Source organism: Lemur catta, chromosome 25 (genome assembly GCF_020740605.2).
Source record: "Lemur catta isolate mLemCat1 chromosome 25, mLemCat1.pri, whole genome shotgun sequence".
In the NCBI taxonomy this organism is placed as follows: Eukaryota; Metazoa; Chordata; class Mammalia; order Primates; family Lemuridae; genus Lemur; species Lemur catta.
Window position 1 is genome coordinate 2,489,460 of NC_059152.1, and position 18,313 is coordinate 2,507,772.

Here is an 18,313-nt window from a genome sequence, read left to right on the forward strand (position 1 = left end):
AGGCGGAGACCACATGCGCTAACAGGTCTTTTCCACGTCTAATTACAAGGATTCCGTGAAGTCTTCAGCCGCCACTCTGTCTGGCTTTCTGGGCCTGGGTGTGTCGGTCGCCACTCTGTTGCTGAGGTGTACAGATGGCCAGGGGACTGAGGTGGCTGGATGTGGCCAGTGGCCAGCCAGCTAGCACCCAAGCACCAGCTGTCAGACAAATTACTTCCTGGGGAATCAAAAAGGAGGTTCCACAAAGCCCAGTCCGCAAGTTGAGGCATAGTTCAATCCTCTGCGGATCCATCACAGAGGTTGTTTGCATAACAAAAATTAGTAAAAACCATTACCCTCAAGTACCATATGGTGTCTATTTCCAGGCCAGGGCAATCAAAAACAAGTTCACAAGGGAAAAGAAAAAGGGATCTATTAGAATAATTCAGAATAAAAACATTGTTGCAAAATAAAGTACAATTTTGAGAAAAAAAACATGGAATGGAAAAAGACTTATAAATAACTGGTAGCTTACTATATACAAATGCCACCAACACGTGCGGTCAGTGGCTGCTCAATGGGGACAAATAGGCAATTGACACAGGAGTCACGAAAGGCCACCGTCACAAGGAACCATCTAGAGTCTCTCCTGACAACTGAAGAATCACACATTAAAACTTTAAGGGACGATGAGACAAGTCCAAACTACAAATAAAACCCAACGGTGGTGGAGAGACTCAGACTTTGTAAAGAACTCTGTAATTGGTTCCGTCTTTCCGGAGAGGAGTGTGGGAAGATAAAACAAACTATCCATCATTCTCGGGATTGGGCTTTGACCCAGCAATACCACCGAGGGGAACAATTCCCAAGGAAATAACTAAAGGGAGAAGGAAAAGATTAATTTTTAGGAGAATGCTCACTGCTGCCTATGGCAACAACAGCTGCAACCAAAGCTGGAAGCTGCCCCAGAAGACAGAAGTAGGACGGGGTACGTTATGTCTCGGTTCAAGGCTCGCACTCAGGAATCAGCCTGCAGTTCATGGCTCTGCTCCTCCTCTGAAGATGGGTTGCCGTGGGGACTTAATGAGAACTGAATCCACTCGAGACACTTAGAACGGCGCCCGGCACACAGTGAGTACCTGATAAGGTCAGCTGCGATTACCGTCACGCATTCATTTACAAAGGCGAGCTGATGGGCTGGGCCAATACACGAAAATGAAAACGTGAAATGACATTCAAATGATAAGAAAGATAAAACTAGCACAATCAGATCACCGCTACGTAAAACAACATCAGGCACTTTACCCAAGGCGGAGTGTGCTTACAATGAGTTAAACCGTTCAGTCACGGCTATCATTAGCTTCTTTCTCTGTGATGTTTAAGTTTTTATTAAAAACCAAATAGAACAAAGAGAAACATCAACACGGCCTCAACCCCTGTGTAGAAGGAAGGAGGCAACAGTGCAAGGGACCTAATTTCGTTTGGGTGTCTACATATGTCACTGCCCCAAGGGACGATACAGCGAGTGTTCCCAGGAGCTACTCTGACAGTCCATGCTAATTGGTGTAAGCCACGCCCATGCCAGGGGCTGACTTAGGCACGAGCATGTGACACTTTCTGGTCAATGAGACATCATGTTTGCTGGGAGCCTTCTGAGAAAGATGTCTTAGCCTTAGAAGCCAGCAGAAGCCATCCTCCCCTCTTCTTCCTCCCTGGGATGTTACCACGTCCACCCAGGACACGGGGACCTGCAGCAGCCATTCTGTGCCGGCAAGAAGGGCTGAGTCAGCGTGCCTTGGGGACAGGACAGAGAGACGCAACGAACGCAGGTCTCTGAGTGACTCTGCTGCACTAATGAATCTGCCAATGCTGGAGCTGCCTCTGCTGGGACTTATTAATTAAGGTGAAACAATACATTTTCTTTATTGCTCCAGCCAGCAGGGCTGCAGTTTTGTTACCTGCAGCTGAGGGCATCTTCACCCACGAGGCAGGGAGTCGGAGCAGCCTTCTCGTGAAGGCCTGGCAGGCCCACCCAAGCCTTGGCAGGATCCGCCAGGACCCCTCACTCTGTCCCATCCTGGGAGAGAGCCTGGCGGGGCTGGAACAAGAAAAGGCACCGGTATGTCATCCCCGCTGGACAACAGAGCTACGCCCAGGCCTAAGGACAACTCCGGATGGTACAGCAAGCAGGTGGCAGCGGAGTCCCAGACATCTGGCTCCTTCATAGGGGACCTCCCCACAGGCCTCCAGGCCACCAGCTCTCTCCTTTCGGGAGTCACCCATTTCACAACAAAGCCTGGGACCAAACTGCCCTCCGGAGCAGGACTGCCAGAGAAAGCACAGGATGCCCAGTTAAGTCAGAATTTCAGGGAAACAGTGAATGACTTTTTAGCATGAGTGTGTCCCCTATGGGCCGCCTCCTCCCCCATCCGCCCCCGGCCAGGTGCCAGGTGAGGAACAAAGATTGCGCCTGCACGCCACAGAGACAGCCACCCCTGCCCGGGGCTGCCCGTCTGGGCCACCCTGGGTGTGTCTGGCCCAGCGGTCGCAGGATGCCCAGCGTCAGGCCTCTCGAGGTCTCCAGTGGGTCCGGGAATGTCTGATGTGTATTTTCTAGTGAACAGCAGTAAACAAGAAGTGGCTGAGCCTTGAAACGTAGGTGTGGCGCGGGTGTCACTGTGGTCCCGAGAGGTCTGGAAACTATGCAGCCAGCTGTGGAGTGGAGGAGACGGGGTGGCGGAGGGGGACACAGTGGCTGCTGACATCCAGCAAGCCCCACAGGACCTGCCTAGAGGGAGTGGAGGAGACGATCCTTCCCTGACCCGGCTCTGCCTAAGCGTGAAACTTCCATGACTCTGGACCAACGGGAAGAGGCAGTGGGCAGGGCCCAGCCGCCATCTGTCCACCGTCTACGAGGCTTAACCTGCTTGGCGAGGCCCCGTCTCCACGCTCACAAACAGTCCCTCCATCACGCCCGCGGACGAGCACAGAGCCTCATTTCCTGGAACCGTCTAGTGTCCCTGCAGGTCCCGCCCAGAGCCGGGTACACATAAGTGCGTGTGAAGACACAGCTCCCCGACAGGAAGATTCCCGACCAACAGGCCATAAAATTCAGCCGCATCCCAGCAACACACGAACTGTCACCGTTCTCCCCGCCTGTCACCGCGCCCCTGCCGCGCTGCCTCCTCTAGAAGGTGCTGTGCTAGCGGGTCGTCGTGGAAGAGAAGTTTGTGGTAGGGCAGCTGGATTTAAGGGAGAAAACAAATGGAAGCTTCTGTATTTTAGTTACTTGTCTTTTTTCTTCCTAGAAATGGGAGGGAAAAACTGAACGGGAGCTGCAGGCAGGACTGAGGTCATCGGGGCGGCCACAGAACTTGCGGGGCCCAGTGGGAAGCGAGAAGGCAGCACCCCTTGTTCAAAAAGCAGGAAAAAGTGCCATGAAAGGTACCAAAATATCAAACGGTTTCCCTCCTTCCTCCTGCAGGCTCTCTCTCGACCTCATGGAGCGCTTCTCATTTGCTATGTAAGGTCATGCTCTCTGGGTGAGTGAAGCCCCTCACAGGACCCGGGGGCCCGGCCCTTTGGCTCTGGCCACTCAAGAGTGTCCACCGGCTTCCTGTCCTGCCAGGCACCGGGCCGGGAGCACAAGGTCTCCTGTCCCCACTGACCCACCAGAGGACGGGCAGCACCCGAAGTCGCTGCAACCTCTGCACCGAGACATGGTTGGAGTCTGGATCTGGAGTGACCTGGAGGCTTATTCCCACCAAGTTGCCCACTTGGAGGCCCTGCCAGCCTGGGGTGGGGATGGCCACCACATCCTCCCAACCCTATTCCTCCTCGAACCCTTGCCCAGGCCCTGGGTGGGATCCACGGCATCTGCAGTTGCCGGGCTGGGCAGAGGGAAGCCAGGTGTGGCTGAAGCCCCAGGTCTCATGCTCCACTGTCCCACTGGCGTTCAGGTACAGAACCCCAACTCCCAGACAGAATTACTAAGAACTTCAAGACAGCGACTGCAGAGCATTCGACCCCAAAGGTGGCCCCTTCTGAGCGTGGGGCTTGTGCAGCTGCTCTGGTCCCATACCTGTGACATCATCCCACAGGTAACAGTGTTTAATAAGACAGAGGAAAGAACAAAAACCAAATAAAACAAATGGGGGAGATTCGCCAATGAACTGAGGGTGCCAGTTACTTGGGTGCTCATAAGTAGCATAAAATGAGATTTTATCGTGTAAAAAAATTAGGCCGATACCCTGTCCAAGCTAACAGGACATTTCTCGACCTGACACCCCCCACCTCCCTCTTACCCCCCCTCCCCCAAATCCTTTGACACCAGCTTGATATACTCTTGAGATTTTGCCAAAGTAATTCCTTGCAGTGGGTCTTAACCAGATGGAGCACCTGCCCCCGGCCCTACAGGGTATTTGGAAGCGTGTGTGTGTGTGTGTGTGTGTGTGTGTGTGTTGCACGGTGGCTGAGGGGTTACTACTGACAAATAGTGCTCAAGGGCCAAAGATGGTCAATGACCTGCCTCGTGCTGGGAAGTCCCCAGCAATGAGAACGGTACAACCTGCAACGCCAGCCTTGGCCCTTTTGGAAAAACTGCCCAGGGAAATTGTGGGTAACCAAAGCTCAAGTGGAAACTACCCACCTGGACCTCCCATCATTTGTCATGGCGGCCACAAATGCCAAACACAAGTTCCTCAGAACTGCCCGTCCTTCCTCTGGGGTCTGAGCTGAACCCACCACGGTTTCTGCCATCGCTTAGCACCATCTCCATCCCTAACCCAGACACTCCACGTCAAAAGGCAAGAAGGGGAAGATGAAGGGTCTCACTGCAGGCTGGTGCCACTTGGGTGGTCCCCAAGTCACCTGGTGGGAAGCTCACTAGAGTGAGGCTGAGCATTTTCCTGGACTCCTTTGTTCTCCTCCCTCTTCTCAAGCAACTTCTGCAACAGGCCTCCCTGGAGGGAAGGTTTTCTTCGTCTCAAAGCGTCCCTGGGCTTCAGGAAATCTTCTCCCCAGCCAGCGGTGTACATTAAGCCGCGAGGGTGGAAACTTAGCAAGAATGAGATAAGCCTCAGTTTTATATATAGCACCTCTGCCTTCCGGAGACCTCAAGGCTGGGGGTAAGAGCAGGGTTTCAACCACCTTCCCACCACGCGAGGGGCGGGCAGGGCTCCCTGGAAGGCAGCCCCCTCCGAGGCCTGCTGCCGCCCTGTCCCCGCAGCCCAGAGCCTCCTCCCGGGACCGGGCAGGCCCCTCTGAGGGCCACAGTGGGCTGGCTCCCCGGCCGTCCTGGTCACCGTGGGCACAGTCCCAGCCCTAGAGCAAGCAGAGGGTAAGCACGTGTCCGCAGCTACTCCCACGGAGTGGGCAACAGAGAAAAAGCAAAGAGAGCCCCCCGCTGCACCAGCAGGGCCCCCATTGCTCCAACACATCCCCCGAGCCTGCGTGTTTCCAGATGCTTCCTGCACTGTTGTAGACAACACGCCCATTTACAGCGGAGAAGACAAAGGTGTTGGAGGGGTTGTGTCACCGTGGAGGGTGCGCTCGCCCCGGCCCCCCACTCCCTGGCCTGACGCCTTGTTCATCCGTCCCTGCCGCCTGGGCTCCCAGCCTCCTCCCCGCCTGTCATCTGGTCCTAGGTGCCCTGCGTGAGCTCCCAGGAGGACAGGGCCGGCCTTGCCGCCCTCTGGGTGTGAAAATGTCAGAGTCACGGCACACCCCGGGGTGCCCTGGAGTGTCTGCCAGGGGCGGGAGGAAACACATGCAACCCGGCCTGGGCAGCTTTCAGCAAACCACAGGGCGGTCAGTAACGCTCACCCCCCTGCACACGGCTGCCACAGCAGCCTCCGTGGGCACACGTGCGTGCACCCCCGAGCACCCTGCAACACGCCTGCATGTGCACACGCCTACACACATGTGCTCCAACAGACCCCAGAGGGGAGGAGACTCTCGGGACCCAGCTGGCCGTTTCGGGCTCTTCACATCCCTGGAACACCCCCACCCCACGGTCCCAGCCTGCTGCTAATTGCGCCTCCCTCTGCGTTGGTGCCAGTGTCCCCTCCCGCACATGCCCACACTCCACGTCCCCCTCGCTTCCCCCGGCTCCCTGCACCCCACAGCGAGAACCAGTTCAGAAATAGAGACCAGCTTTGGAGAGAATACTTCATTGGGGAGGGAAGTGGCAAACGACTGCTATTTTTATGTCTGTTTTCCCAAGACCTCTGTGCCCCCTCTGTCGAGGGGTGACAAGGACCGCGTCCTCCCCACAGTTTCCGGAGCCACCCCGTTTTAGACCCACGGCAGCCAGCCTCCCTCTCTATCTGCTCAGCCCAGGGCCGGGGACAGAGGCGTGGGCTGAACACGTTTCTAATGAGGAGAATGCTCCTTGGTTTATAAGGAATGTGTTTAGGCTTTCCAGTATCATCCAGAATGTTCTCAGTCGCTACTGTTGGCGTCTCTTGTATCTCAGAGACGGCCCCATAAATTTAGAGTTCACAAAGGACCATCCTCCTGCCTGACACTTGGCTCCGGCTTTTAAACTGTTCCCTTTACAAAAGTCACAGCCAAAGAAAGCATCCTGGGTGCTGAGATAACTGCTGGTGTCACAAACCACTACCCCTCCCCATTAAAACAATATCCCACATCCGGGCTCTATTTACTTAAATTAATTCTCCCACTCCCACTCCCAGTATCCTGACTCTTAAAACTGAGGGCCTGTGACCTGGTCCCAAGCCACAAGGACCTTCTTTGACTTATTCAGAGAATTAAAATTTTTTGGAATCTTGGCCGTGTGGCTTTCTCTTTTTGCTCAGTAATTTCTCACTGAGTTGGACGAAGGGCCCTTCGTTAAAGCCAAGCTAGGAGGCTCTCGGAGAGAGGATGAGGAGCTATACGTGCTCGAACATTCCGGGTATGGGCCTTTGACATCTGTGGTAGACATTAGTGTTGTCCCCTAAGTACCCTACTTCTTCCCCTGGGCACATGGTAGGACTCCACTCCCCCGCCCCCTTAAACTTAGGTGAGGACAGGAGACATGCTTGGCCAGTTAAATGGGGGCAGAAGGGATAAATGTTACCTCTCTGGGCTGCAGTTTCATGAGTGAGCGTGTGACTCATTGTGTTTCTGGTTCCCTCTGTCCGGTGATCAGCCTTAGTCACGGAGTGAGGACAACAGTGGCAGAGCCTACACCCGACCCAGAGCAGCCATGTGGCCTAAGCAAGAGATAAACCTTTGCTGTTTTCAGCTGCTGATTGTGGGGCTGTTTGTTTCTGCCGCACAACCCAGCCCATCCTGACTAACACACCATTGATGTGAAGTATGGATTCCACTGTACAGCTGCTGTGAGCCCCACTTGCTGTTTGAACAGAGGAAACAAGGAAACAGCAATGAGGAGGGAAGCGAAGGGTCAAACGACAGGTCACTCCCTAATGCTGCCTTGTTTTCTCATACTTTCATGCTTCTATGCATGTGGGTTCTTCTACTCCAAATGACTGGGTGAATTCCTTCAAAAGTCAACTCAAATAGCACCATATCCGAGAAGATTTCTCTTCTCTACAGCCCCAGAGAGTGCTGGCATCTGTCCTCTGCTTCCAGCAGGAGTCTGGACTTACCACTATAAACACACTTGTACTACGCTCTAGCACTCACCCACCTGGGAAGATAGTAGTGGTTACAAGGACAAGCTCTAGAGAAGTGGTTTTCAGGGGCAATTTTCCCCTCAGGGGACATTTGGCAATACCTGGAGACATTTTTGGTTTGTCACAACTGGGGGAACAGCCCCGACAACAAAAAATTACCTGGCCCAAAATGTCAGCAGTGCCAAGGTTGAGAAACTCGGTTCTACGGTAAGAATGTCTGGGTTCATATCCTGAGTCTTCTGTTACTGTGATTTTAGGCATGTCACTTAACTTCTCATTCAGTGCCTGCCATGCAATAAATGTGTTATAGATGTCAGGCACTGTAATTTGCCTCTTCTGTTGAACTGCAAATTCCTAGAAGGCAGGGAATTCTTAAGGTTTACTTATACACGTATCCTTACCCTACCCAACAGCACACAATAAATGTTTGTGGACTGTATGAGTAGAGAGTTAGTTCACCTTTTCCTGAAATACAGCTAGTTGCAAGCTGTAGAAAAAACCCTCTGCCTGGTACCAAAAGGGCAAAGTCTGTGCATTCCATTTAACAAAACCTCTGCTGGTTTTAATATAAAGTATTTATTACTTCTTGTTCATTGCAAAGTACAAATCCAAGTGGGCTAACTCTCAGTTCGCCCAGAATATTTAAGAAACCGTAAGGTCAACACACACAACCATCGTGGAAAAATGTAAGTTCACGGGAAATAAATTTTATAACAATGATGCTATCTGGAGAAGTGACTTGAATCAGAATGAACTACTTTCCCAGGGGCCATTAATACATTTTATGTATTCAAAGTCCAACCAAACACAAATAGCAAATTTTAATTTGAATCAGGAATGTAACGAGAGTTTAAAAAGAAAAATCTATTGAACAACTCCAAACCGGCATCAAACCTAGGTTTTCAATATCTACCAAACCAGAAAAAATATTGTGAACCAAGCCATCATTCGATTCGGATCCATCTTTGGTCTTTGGCGCAATCAAATGAGCCCTGAAATGTGCCGGGTGATTCTAAGGGGCCTCGGGGACCGTGCGGGAAGCCCGTGATCCTCTGTGTCCATGGGTCTATGTCCATTCCTGGGGCTCAGAGGAGACATGTCAAACTCCTCTGCTCATTTCCCCAAAATCCTTTAAGCCCATGTAGAAAACAATACTTGCTTTGTGATAGACTGTTTATACAAGTTCACCAAAGGAGATTCTGCAAATATTATACTTCATTATACTAAGGAAGAAACAACCATGCCTTTTAATTTCTTATGACTCACTGAAATTAGGACTAAGGATGCTTTATTTCACACACGTATCCATCATGAGGCAGAAAGACAAACATAAATACGTTCTTAAGCCGACGACATCCACCCTGCTCCCGGAGGAGACCAAACCTTCCGGCAGGTTCTCCAGGGGCAGCGACCCCCACTAACACGGTTCCCTGCCTCCTCCCGAGATGGGAGGAAAAACCCAGGATGGACAGCACGGCCTCGTGGCCCGGGGGGGAAGGGTGATGTCCAGGTCTGGTTTTAAAGAGAAAAATCACTTCAGTCACTACTGTTAGTAAGTAGCAGTTCTAAGTTACATACACACTTTTTCTTTTTCTTTTTTTTGTTTAATTAAAATAAAAACGGGAAGCAGTTGAACCTTCAGCATGACCAGCCGTGTTGCAAAACTAAACCCAAAGCACAGGCCCAGACTGCAGAGATGCAAAGGGAAGCGTTGGTGGCAGCCACCTCTCGGAGAGGCCTGGGGACACCAAGGCCGGAGGACACTCTGTATCTCTTTGTTTTTCTTTTTAATTCCAGGCCCAACAATCAATAAACAACTTTCCTTAAATACAGCACCTGTGAGTCAGCCTGGGCAGGGAGAGGGCAGGGGCCGGGCCCCATCCCGGCTTCCCACACGCCAACGGTGCCCGCCCCCGGTGTGACTCTATTTTGGACACTGGGAACAGGAAGGGACTTCGCAGGTGACCAAACTCCCTCACCTGAAGCCCCGAGAGGCAAAGCCCCCAGAGCAGCCCACTTTGCCGGCACCTCTGTGCAATCGTTCTGTTGTTTAGCCAGATCATTCCACGGGAGGGGACGGCAAACAGGCACATGGAAAGGTGTTCACCGTCATTAACCGATAGGAAAAAACAAGTGAAAGCCACAAGGAGCCGACCCTGCCTACCTACCAGCGTAGCTAAAATGAAAAGCGACAATGCCAAATGCCGGGAGGACGTGGAGAAACCGGAGCACCCGTGCGCCGCCGGGGGATGTCAGATGGCGCAGCCACTCTGGAACGCAGCACCGCGGCTTCTTACAGAACCGATACGCAGCTGCCACGCGACTGAGCGACTGCACTCACGGGCGTTGATCACAGAGAAACGAAAGCTTATAGTCGCACAAAAATGCATATATGAGTATTCACAGCAGCTTTATTCAAAATTGCTGAATCCCTTTTAGGGACAGCTTAATCAGAATCTCTGAAGATTGCAAAGGCAGAGGCTGAGTAACCCGACTTCAATAAGGAATCCCTGGTGGTCACCCCGCCGGGGTCACAATGCTCACGTGGTGACCGCGGCTAAGTGCTTTGCAAGGAGGTGCCGCCGCATGCCCGGAGGTCACACCCTTCAGTCCCCGTGCCGTCTCTGCTGTAGGCCAGGAACCCCCAGACAATTGCCTGCTGAAAGCCTGGGCCCCCTGTCTACCACCCCCTTAGAACCATGTCCCCTAATTTAAATGAGGTCTGTAAGCAGGTAACCCAACTTGATTGCATTTAATTCCAATTGAGGTACTGATTTTATAAGCCTACGATAGACTTTTACCTGTGTCCTTTAAAAAGGGTGGGGAGGAGGGAGACAGGACTAGATCTGGGCTCTGTACCTGCTAAGATGCAACCACACCACCCCGAGTCCTGCCGGCAGAGCTGCCCCTCCACTGCCGAGCTGCAGGGGGGCCTGGGGGCACCCCCTCCTGGACCCGCAGCAGGGGGAAGCGTGACCTTTTCTCGCCCTTTAGGGTTAGGAGTTCTCTTTTCCTCTCCCCCAGCCTAAGGGCGGAGAGGCAGCTCCAGAAGCCCACTCTTGCCACAGTGGCAGCTATTAAGTCTGTGTGTCTAAACAAAGTCCCATTCATTTAGAAGGAAAAGAATCCTCTCTTAGTTCCACCTCTGCGAATAGAAAATTGATCTGTAACCCCACGGAAACACTACTCCAGGGCAACTATGACTCGCTGCCCCCCAGGTCTGGTATTTCCAAGGCAACGGCCAATCCCAATTCTCTCAACCACCCCCCAGGGTGATGGTTCAGAGCCCTCATCACTCAGCCCAGCTGCCTCTGCAGCCAATAAAACTGGGCCCTGACCCTCCCAAAGCACAAGGTCCAGGACTAAACCCGGCGCTCACTCGGCACAGAGCCGCCTCCCTCTGTCCTCCAGACAGACGGGGAGCGGCAAACGGAAAGGGGCAAAGACGTGGGAGACAGAGGAGTTCAAATCACAGCCTTGCCGTTGACCCGCTGTGGCCTTGGGACTGACTGATCCTCAGGCTCCTCGCTGTGAAAGGCAGAAAACAACATACACCTTGCAAAAATTAAATCAAGTAACCCGATGCGACGTGCCTAGTACCTAAGAGATGCTTCTGAAATCATAGCTGCTGTTATTGTCATTATTATTCTGCATCCTGACCACCCAGCACTTTTCACGACTGCACTACCGGTTAATTCGTATTGAACCTGCAGTACAGCCGCAACTCCCAGTGAATTTCGGAAGAAATATCGATGAGCTTGGACTCCTCCAGTCTATCCTTCCTGCAACTCACTTGTTAAAACCTATACTCGGGACTCACATTTCTTTTTACCAGACCCGGTCATGGGGCCGAACTGACCTATCTTCTGAAGCTCTTAAGATCTTCTTTCCAAAGTCACAGTCACGTGTTTCCAAACTACAGTCAGAGGCCGGGCTCACGGTCCCCAGCGGCCTGCCACCTGGTGCATGCAGAGCACCTCCCTTCCGGCCACCACCTGGGTCCCCAGGGCTGTCTGCCGCTGCGACTCAGGTGCCTTCCCCTGGGAATGTGGTGTTTGAGGCCAATGGTGACAGACGAGAAAATACAGGCCAGCCCAGACTGCCAAAGAAAGGATGCCAGGAAGGGCCTCGGGGCCTGCAGGGCTCTGCAGCTTCTCAGCGTGAGGTGGGAGACGGCCCAGGGGAGAGCAGCTGAGTTTTAATGCACAGTGTAATACCGCAAAGCAAACAGCATCTCAGACGCTGCTCCGTACGGCTTTAGCCTGGGATCGAAACTAATCACCAAGCTGTGTACGTTTCCAGGTTGGGGCAATAAGGGAGTTACTGTCCTGCACACTGGCCATCAGACCACCTCTGAGGTCAACAGGGCCACATGCTAACAAGCTCTTTTTGTGGTTTCATTCCTCCCAGAAGTCTCCCCTCCATCCTGCAAAGGGCAGGGGGAGACTGGGGGTTGGGGACAGGTTAGCACACGCCGGGCCTGAGACACGGCTCTCCAGAAGCATGTGCAGGGCTCTGTGCAGACGCCTAAGCGTCCGGGGGCCCGAGAAGGCTCGACTGGAACACCCGGGGGCAGGACAGATGCAAACCCCGGGATCAGCACTGCAGATGTCCCTTCCCTGTTACACGGCCGGAAGGAAGGAGGGAGCTGCACATCACACATGCAATGTGCAGCCTGTGTGTGGCAGGCCGGGGGTGCCCAGGGCTGCGGTGACATCAGGTGGCGCCGCTCAGATGGAACTTGTCCCCACACAGCCCCGGCCTCCGCCACATCTGCGTGGGCTCCTGCAGGCCCTCCCGGGACTCGGAAGTGAGCTGGTGTCCTTGGCTCATCAGCTCAGTCCAGCCACACGACGACGGGGTTTTCCTCCCACTCCAGGACAGCGGCAAGGGGCAGCCTTGTGACTTGCGAAGTGTGGGGCAGGCTCTGCGCTGCTCACTTCAGAGGGGCCGGGGTGCTGCCAAGAGGGCTTCAGAGACCCCAGAGCCACCGGGTCCACCGAGTCCCTGTGAACGTCTACGTGCTGGGGCCTCGCTGGGTGTACAGTAAAATAAAGCATCTCTGCAATCTCAGAAAGAGCCTGCATTGACACGCAGGTGCCCAGCTCGGCCACCAGGTGCAGCGGCACAGGGAAGAGATGAAGGACAAAGACATCACACACAGGTTCAGAGACCTCCCAGGCGAGAGACGCCAAAGTGATGCAAAACGGGGCTGTGGTTTCCCTCCTGAAGACACAACAAGAGCAGAGCGACAAGGAGAGGGGAGAAAAGGGATGGAGCCTTGTGCACCCCCAAAGGCTGGGCATTGTGTGCTTGGATGACCTCAGCCAGTTGCCACCTCCAAGAGGCTGGGCGGGGGGCGGGATATGCAACCCGACACCTATTGCCGGGCAGCTGAATACAGGGGATTATTTTTTAAACTTCAAGTTCTGAGCCCTGGTAACAAAGTGAGGCCTCTCCCGCCACTGAGGAACCTCTTGGAAACATAAATCTTGCTGCGTATTTTGCCATCATCCTCGACAACTCGCTGTACCTGGGATGACGTGACCGGGGCCACTTGGTGAAGGCAGGTTGGAGCAGCCACCTACGAGATGCTCTTCACAACCGGGAGGAGGGGGCTCCTCGCCTGGTACTCGAGCCACGTTACTCCGTTTCATCTTCACAGCAGCGCCGAGAGAGGGTCCTCATCCTCATGCCAGAGATGGAGGCTCAGAGAAGTCCAGCCCCTGCCAAGGTCTGGGACGGCGTGAGATTCAGGTCTGGCTGGCTCAGGCCCCACGCTCCCCAGCAGAGCATCTTACTGCTGCGTTCTGCAGAGCAAGCCTCCTCCCGCACGCCCCCCTGCAGACCTCCGTGTCACAGAGCTCCCGGCACCCCTGCTTCCTCTCTCCCGGTGGAAGAAGTGCCTGAGTCAGCGATCCTCCTTCGGGCACCCTGGTTCACTTTCACCCACTCAGAGAGAACAGCGGAGGCCACAGGTCCGGCATAAATCAGGAGGTAGCAGAGTTTAGACTCAACCCCAGGACTGCCCTGACCCCACCCTCCCCCGGGCTCTTTGCAGGTGAGAGGGGCAGCCCGAGGCCCCTCCTAGCCCCCAAGAGCACGTGGACAATGCCACCGTCCAAGCTCTGCACCTTTCCTCAGGTGAGCATCAGTTTGTGCAGAATCGAATTCACCGAGTTAACAAGACCTGGAGGTGGGGGTGGGGGTGGCCTCTTTCACGCCAACCTCCCACTGCTCACAGAGGTAGCATGTTCCCCAAAGCCTGTCCCCAGACTCCCCCAGTGGCTGTTGCCCAAAGCCAATTCCTCTCCTCCCTGTTCACAATACCTCCTAAAGCGTTCTGCAATCCGCATGCCAACACCAGCTCATTATTTATTAACTCATATTTAATGAATGTGCTTGTTCAACGGTGATACAACTTGTTCTGGAGTTTCGCAAATCTCAAGCATGTCTGTTGGCACCAGCTTCGTCTCAGAGGGCAGTTCCCCAAGGACAGGGACAGCATCAATTGAGCCATTCTCTTCAGCACAGGTGTCTGCAGACAGATGAGGGTGTTCGTGTCTACCGCTCGGGCAGCCGCTGGAGTGCACCATGCACTTCGCACCCTAAGGGAGGATCCATCTCCAGGAGAAAGGAGGCAGAAGTTTCCGGACACGGCCCAGGGCCTGGCCATATGCAAGAGGCACCTACTGTAATATATTTGCTGAATGTAATATCTGCTTTAAAATCTCAAGACTTTTCTGAATTCCTCTCTTCACTTTCCAGGATACAGAAAACTACTACATGGTACTGGGGAAAAAAAAAAAAAAATCAATGCTCTAAAGTGCAGTCTCCCCGAAATTATTCAGCAGCTGACAGCCCGGTTCCAGAAACATCAGAGCCCGGCTTTGTGGCCCCCTCCTCGCTCAGTCCAGCCTTCCCTGACGCCCCTCACATCCGCAGGCCCACTGAGGAGTGAGCAGACCCCAGCCCGGGGCGGGGGGGGAGGCGCAGCCACGGTCCGGTCCTCGCGGGCCCAGACAGCAACTGGGGGGGGAGGAGACCCCATCGCAGCTGAACGGAACCAGGACATTACCCAGAAAGTCTACTCATCCCAAGTGTCCCCCACTCCCACATGCACTTCTGCACTGGCTCTGCTGCGGACGGGAAGATTGTCTTTGACACAGTCATTAGCGATTTCTCTTTAAGAAACAGGGTCGGAACACCCCGAGTTAGTGCCGGGCTTGCCCTGGTACAGCTTCTATTCGAAAGACTTTGAAAGCAAAGTCACAGTGCTCATAACTAAAATTAACGTATGCAGGAAATAATTCACACTCTCCCCAAACGATTCTGTGTACACTATGTGATCTGAGATGCAAAGACCGTATGGAGTAGGAAGACCATCAATACACCCATTTCACAGATGAGGAAACCAAAGCCCAGAGAGGCCCAAAGAGACCAAGTGCTGCATCTGAGAGTCACTAATCTTGCAAGCACACCGCCCTCCTAGGGTGTCCCCAGAAAAGTCCTCACCCAAGGCCCTGAGTCTCCTTTGGAATTAGCAAGATACTCCATATATAATGCATGCTTAATGCTCCGGTGACTATGAGGATGATGAAGCAGAAAGGTTAAAAAAAGAGGAGAAAAAGAGGAAAAGGTCTCAGTGGCCTCACATAGACTAAAATGACAATCAGAACACATTCAAAGTGTCCCCCACACTAACAAATTTTTTATCTGTAACGATTTTTTAGTAGTTTCTCAAACCCTAACAGTGACCTTCTAACCTCCCCGCTTTATCACATAGCAACCGATTTTCCTACCCTTGGCTCGGCAATCCGGGTCTCGGGGTTATTTGTCCCGAACCAAATCTCCCGGCCTTTTCTTAAGCTACTGGCAGGCGGTTAGATTTTCCACTTGACATTGTTAAGAGATTAAACTGTTTATCTCATTGTCATACACAGGCCTGTTCAGTTTCCTGCTAATAGATTCAGGTTAGATAAGGATTACAGAAGTGATACTCCCAAATTCCTCTCCATGGTGCATTTTAAGTCTGCTATTCAGATAGCTAACGTGCAAAGAGCAAACATGACACATCCCCGCAGACGCAGAGGATTAAAACAACAGGTCCTATGCAAGGGGAGAAAGGCCCTTCTCTAGACATCCTGCTGAATTAGACACTTTAAGACGCGGTCAGTCACCAATTGCCATAGAGAAGAGGAAAACAAATGGAGTTGAGCCTGGAAAGAATGTCAGTGAAATTGGAAAAACACTCGCTGGGAACCGCCGGGGGGGGGGGGGTGCCGTGACCTCCCTTGTAATTGCCCAGGTCCCACCAACTCGCAGCATACCAAGGGGGATTGAGGACTGAGCTGGGTGGACGGCCAGTCCCCCAGGGCACCAAATCCCTCCAGCCCACGGCAGGCTGGACGCTCCCCGCGGCGTCTGAAAATATCCAGCACTGGTAATATAAAATGTATTACAGCGTCTCCGCGGAAAACAGGACAATCAGTTTATTCATTCTGCTCAAATACATGGGGGGAGGAGGCAGGACGCAGAGAAACCTTAAAGGGGGGTAAAGAAAGAAAACTGCCGCCACTGTCCGAAAGGCCAAAGGCAAAAGCACTTCCCCCTCGATGCATCCAGACCGACTTCATAAACGTGACCCTTTCAGAGCAGTTAGTTCTTCTGGGCCAAGGACAGCCTCCTGTGTCATTAACGCATGTTACTATCTCCGCATTATGCAAACCCTAATCTTGGTCACCAGGTCAACGGAAATAATCTCAATGCCTTTGTTGGAGACGCTCTATCATTTCATTTTCCCTTTCCACCCGGTATCTCACCACAAAAGTAAGAAGCTAGATTAACAGGATAACAGTGAGCTTGACGGAGGATCCTCTTTAGCTGAAAATTCACCACCAGCCCCTCTGCCCCAGGGTGAGACATTTTCCTATTTATTCAGAGATAGGGAAAATAAAAACATATCCTCCCCCCCACCCCAAATTAAATCATTCATAAACATGGATTGCAGGGGTTCGTTCTGCTTCCTTATTGCCTTTGGTTTTCTTGTTGTCTACAGCTCCTACTTTTTGATTACTTATCAAATTTAACAGACGGTTTGGAGCAAAATAGAAGTCAAAAGCTCAGGAGATAAAAAATATAGTATTGATTTGTGGCTGCAGAGATCTTTTGTTGAATGGGTTTCCATTAAGTGATATCACATCAATAAAATGCTCAAGTAAAGCTCAACGGAGGGGAGAAAGATCAGATTTCTAATAGTGAATTGTGGAGAAACACGCCAGACAAGTTAGTCAAAAGCCTCAGTGTTGGCCGGTGAAATGATAATCACAAGTCATTCCGTGTCAGACAAAGTCAGAAGGCCCTGCCTTTAAATAAGAAACACCCGAGTGGTCTTCCCAGCACACACGGTCTGCAAACGTGTGTCACAGTTGACCTCGTCCCTTGGGGACTGTATACAGCGGGCACTTCTGCTGAGCAAGCGATTCACTCCTGTCTCTTAGACTAAGTCTGAGCCTTAAAGTAATCCCCACGCTGCAACTGAACCAAAGACAACTACACTAGGAGACAGATGAAAGGCAAGGCCAGCCTTGTTCTAAATGGGCAATGAGATACGGTTCCGCAACAGTCTGTGAATTCACAGGTAACCTGGGAATACTGGTCTTTGGGAAATTAATTTCATTCCAGCCTTCCCTGCTGAAGCACAATCATTTTCCAGGATTGTACTGGGATGAAAGCGGAACTTAGAGAAAATCCTGGGATCGCTACAGAACATTTCTTCCAAGGGCCCCACTGAATGTTCCAGACATTGCCTCACCAGTACTCACAATGCCTCCTGATTCCACCTCCACTAATACTAATTGAGCCTCTACTATGTGCCAGGTGCTGTGCTAGGCACTTTTAGAAACATGACATCACTGAACGCTCACCATTCCATGAAGTCACAGCCACTCTCGTTATTTCTCAGAGCGCTTCCAGGCCACGGGCAGGCTAAGATTTCACCCCAGGTGTCCTGAACCCAAGTTCAGCACCCTTACCCCTGGGGCAGCAAGGTCACTGGGATAAGCAACGAACTTGCCTTCTCTGTCTTTCTTTCTCTTTCTTTGTTCTTCATCTTCCAGATGCTTCAACATTTCTTTTACGGGTAGACAGTGCCGCAGAGATATTTTCTCTCATTCATTCATTCATTCATTCACGCATTCCTTTAACAAATGTTTTAACTGCACGTACCATGTTTAAAGCCAAGGTGTATCTGCAAAAGTGCGTAAGGAGCTTATCCACTAAGGAAGTTTCACAGGTGAAAAGAAGAATGTCAACATGGGTCCTCCAACTACGCTGAATACTTTCTGGCCTTGCTTTCCTCATCTGCAAAACGTGGACAGTGGAGGAAATGAGCTCCAAAGCCTCTTCCAAACCCAGATTTAGGTTGTGTTGATTATCGAAGCCATAGAAAAGTTTTGGTTACTTTTTAATAGCAAGCACAGAGGCCTAACTTCCTAATGAGATCATATATATTTATGTTGTCTTTTAGCCAAGGAGCCTTGAACTGTCTCTAAAGTAACAGTTCACGCCTGGAAAAATGGATCGGGGCTGCCGTCGTCACCAGGAAGATGGGGTGAATGAAGGGGGCCCAGTAAGAAGATGATGAGGGGGTCTGGGAGGACCTCAGTGAGACTTAAGGTTGGTGGCAGAAC

The 18,313-nt window shown here is 52.2% G+C and overlaps 1 protein-coding gene across 4 annotated transcripts in view; it reads right to left on the reverse strand.

Moving 5' to 3' along the window:
* Positions 1 to 18,313, reverse strand: part of ITPKB (inositol-trisphosphate 3-kinase B) — an 88,934-nt gene that overhangs the window by 61,719 nt on the left and 8,902 nt on the right. Inside the window, exon 3 of one of the 4 annotated variants that reach the window (XM_045537166.1) lies at positions 13,839 to 14,290. The exons of 2 other annotated variants lie outside the window; for them this stretch is intronic. In XM_045537166.1, the coding sequence (XP_045393122.1) occupies positions 14,231 to 14,290 (60 nt within the window). In that variant the 3' untranslated portion in view covers positions 13,839 to 14,230. One more of the 4 variants, XM_045537165.1, reaches the window with a different exon arrangement.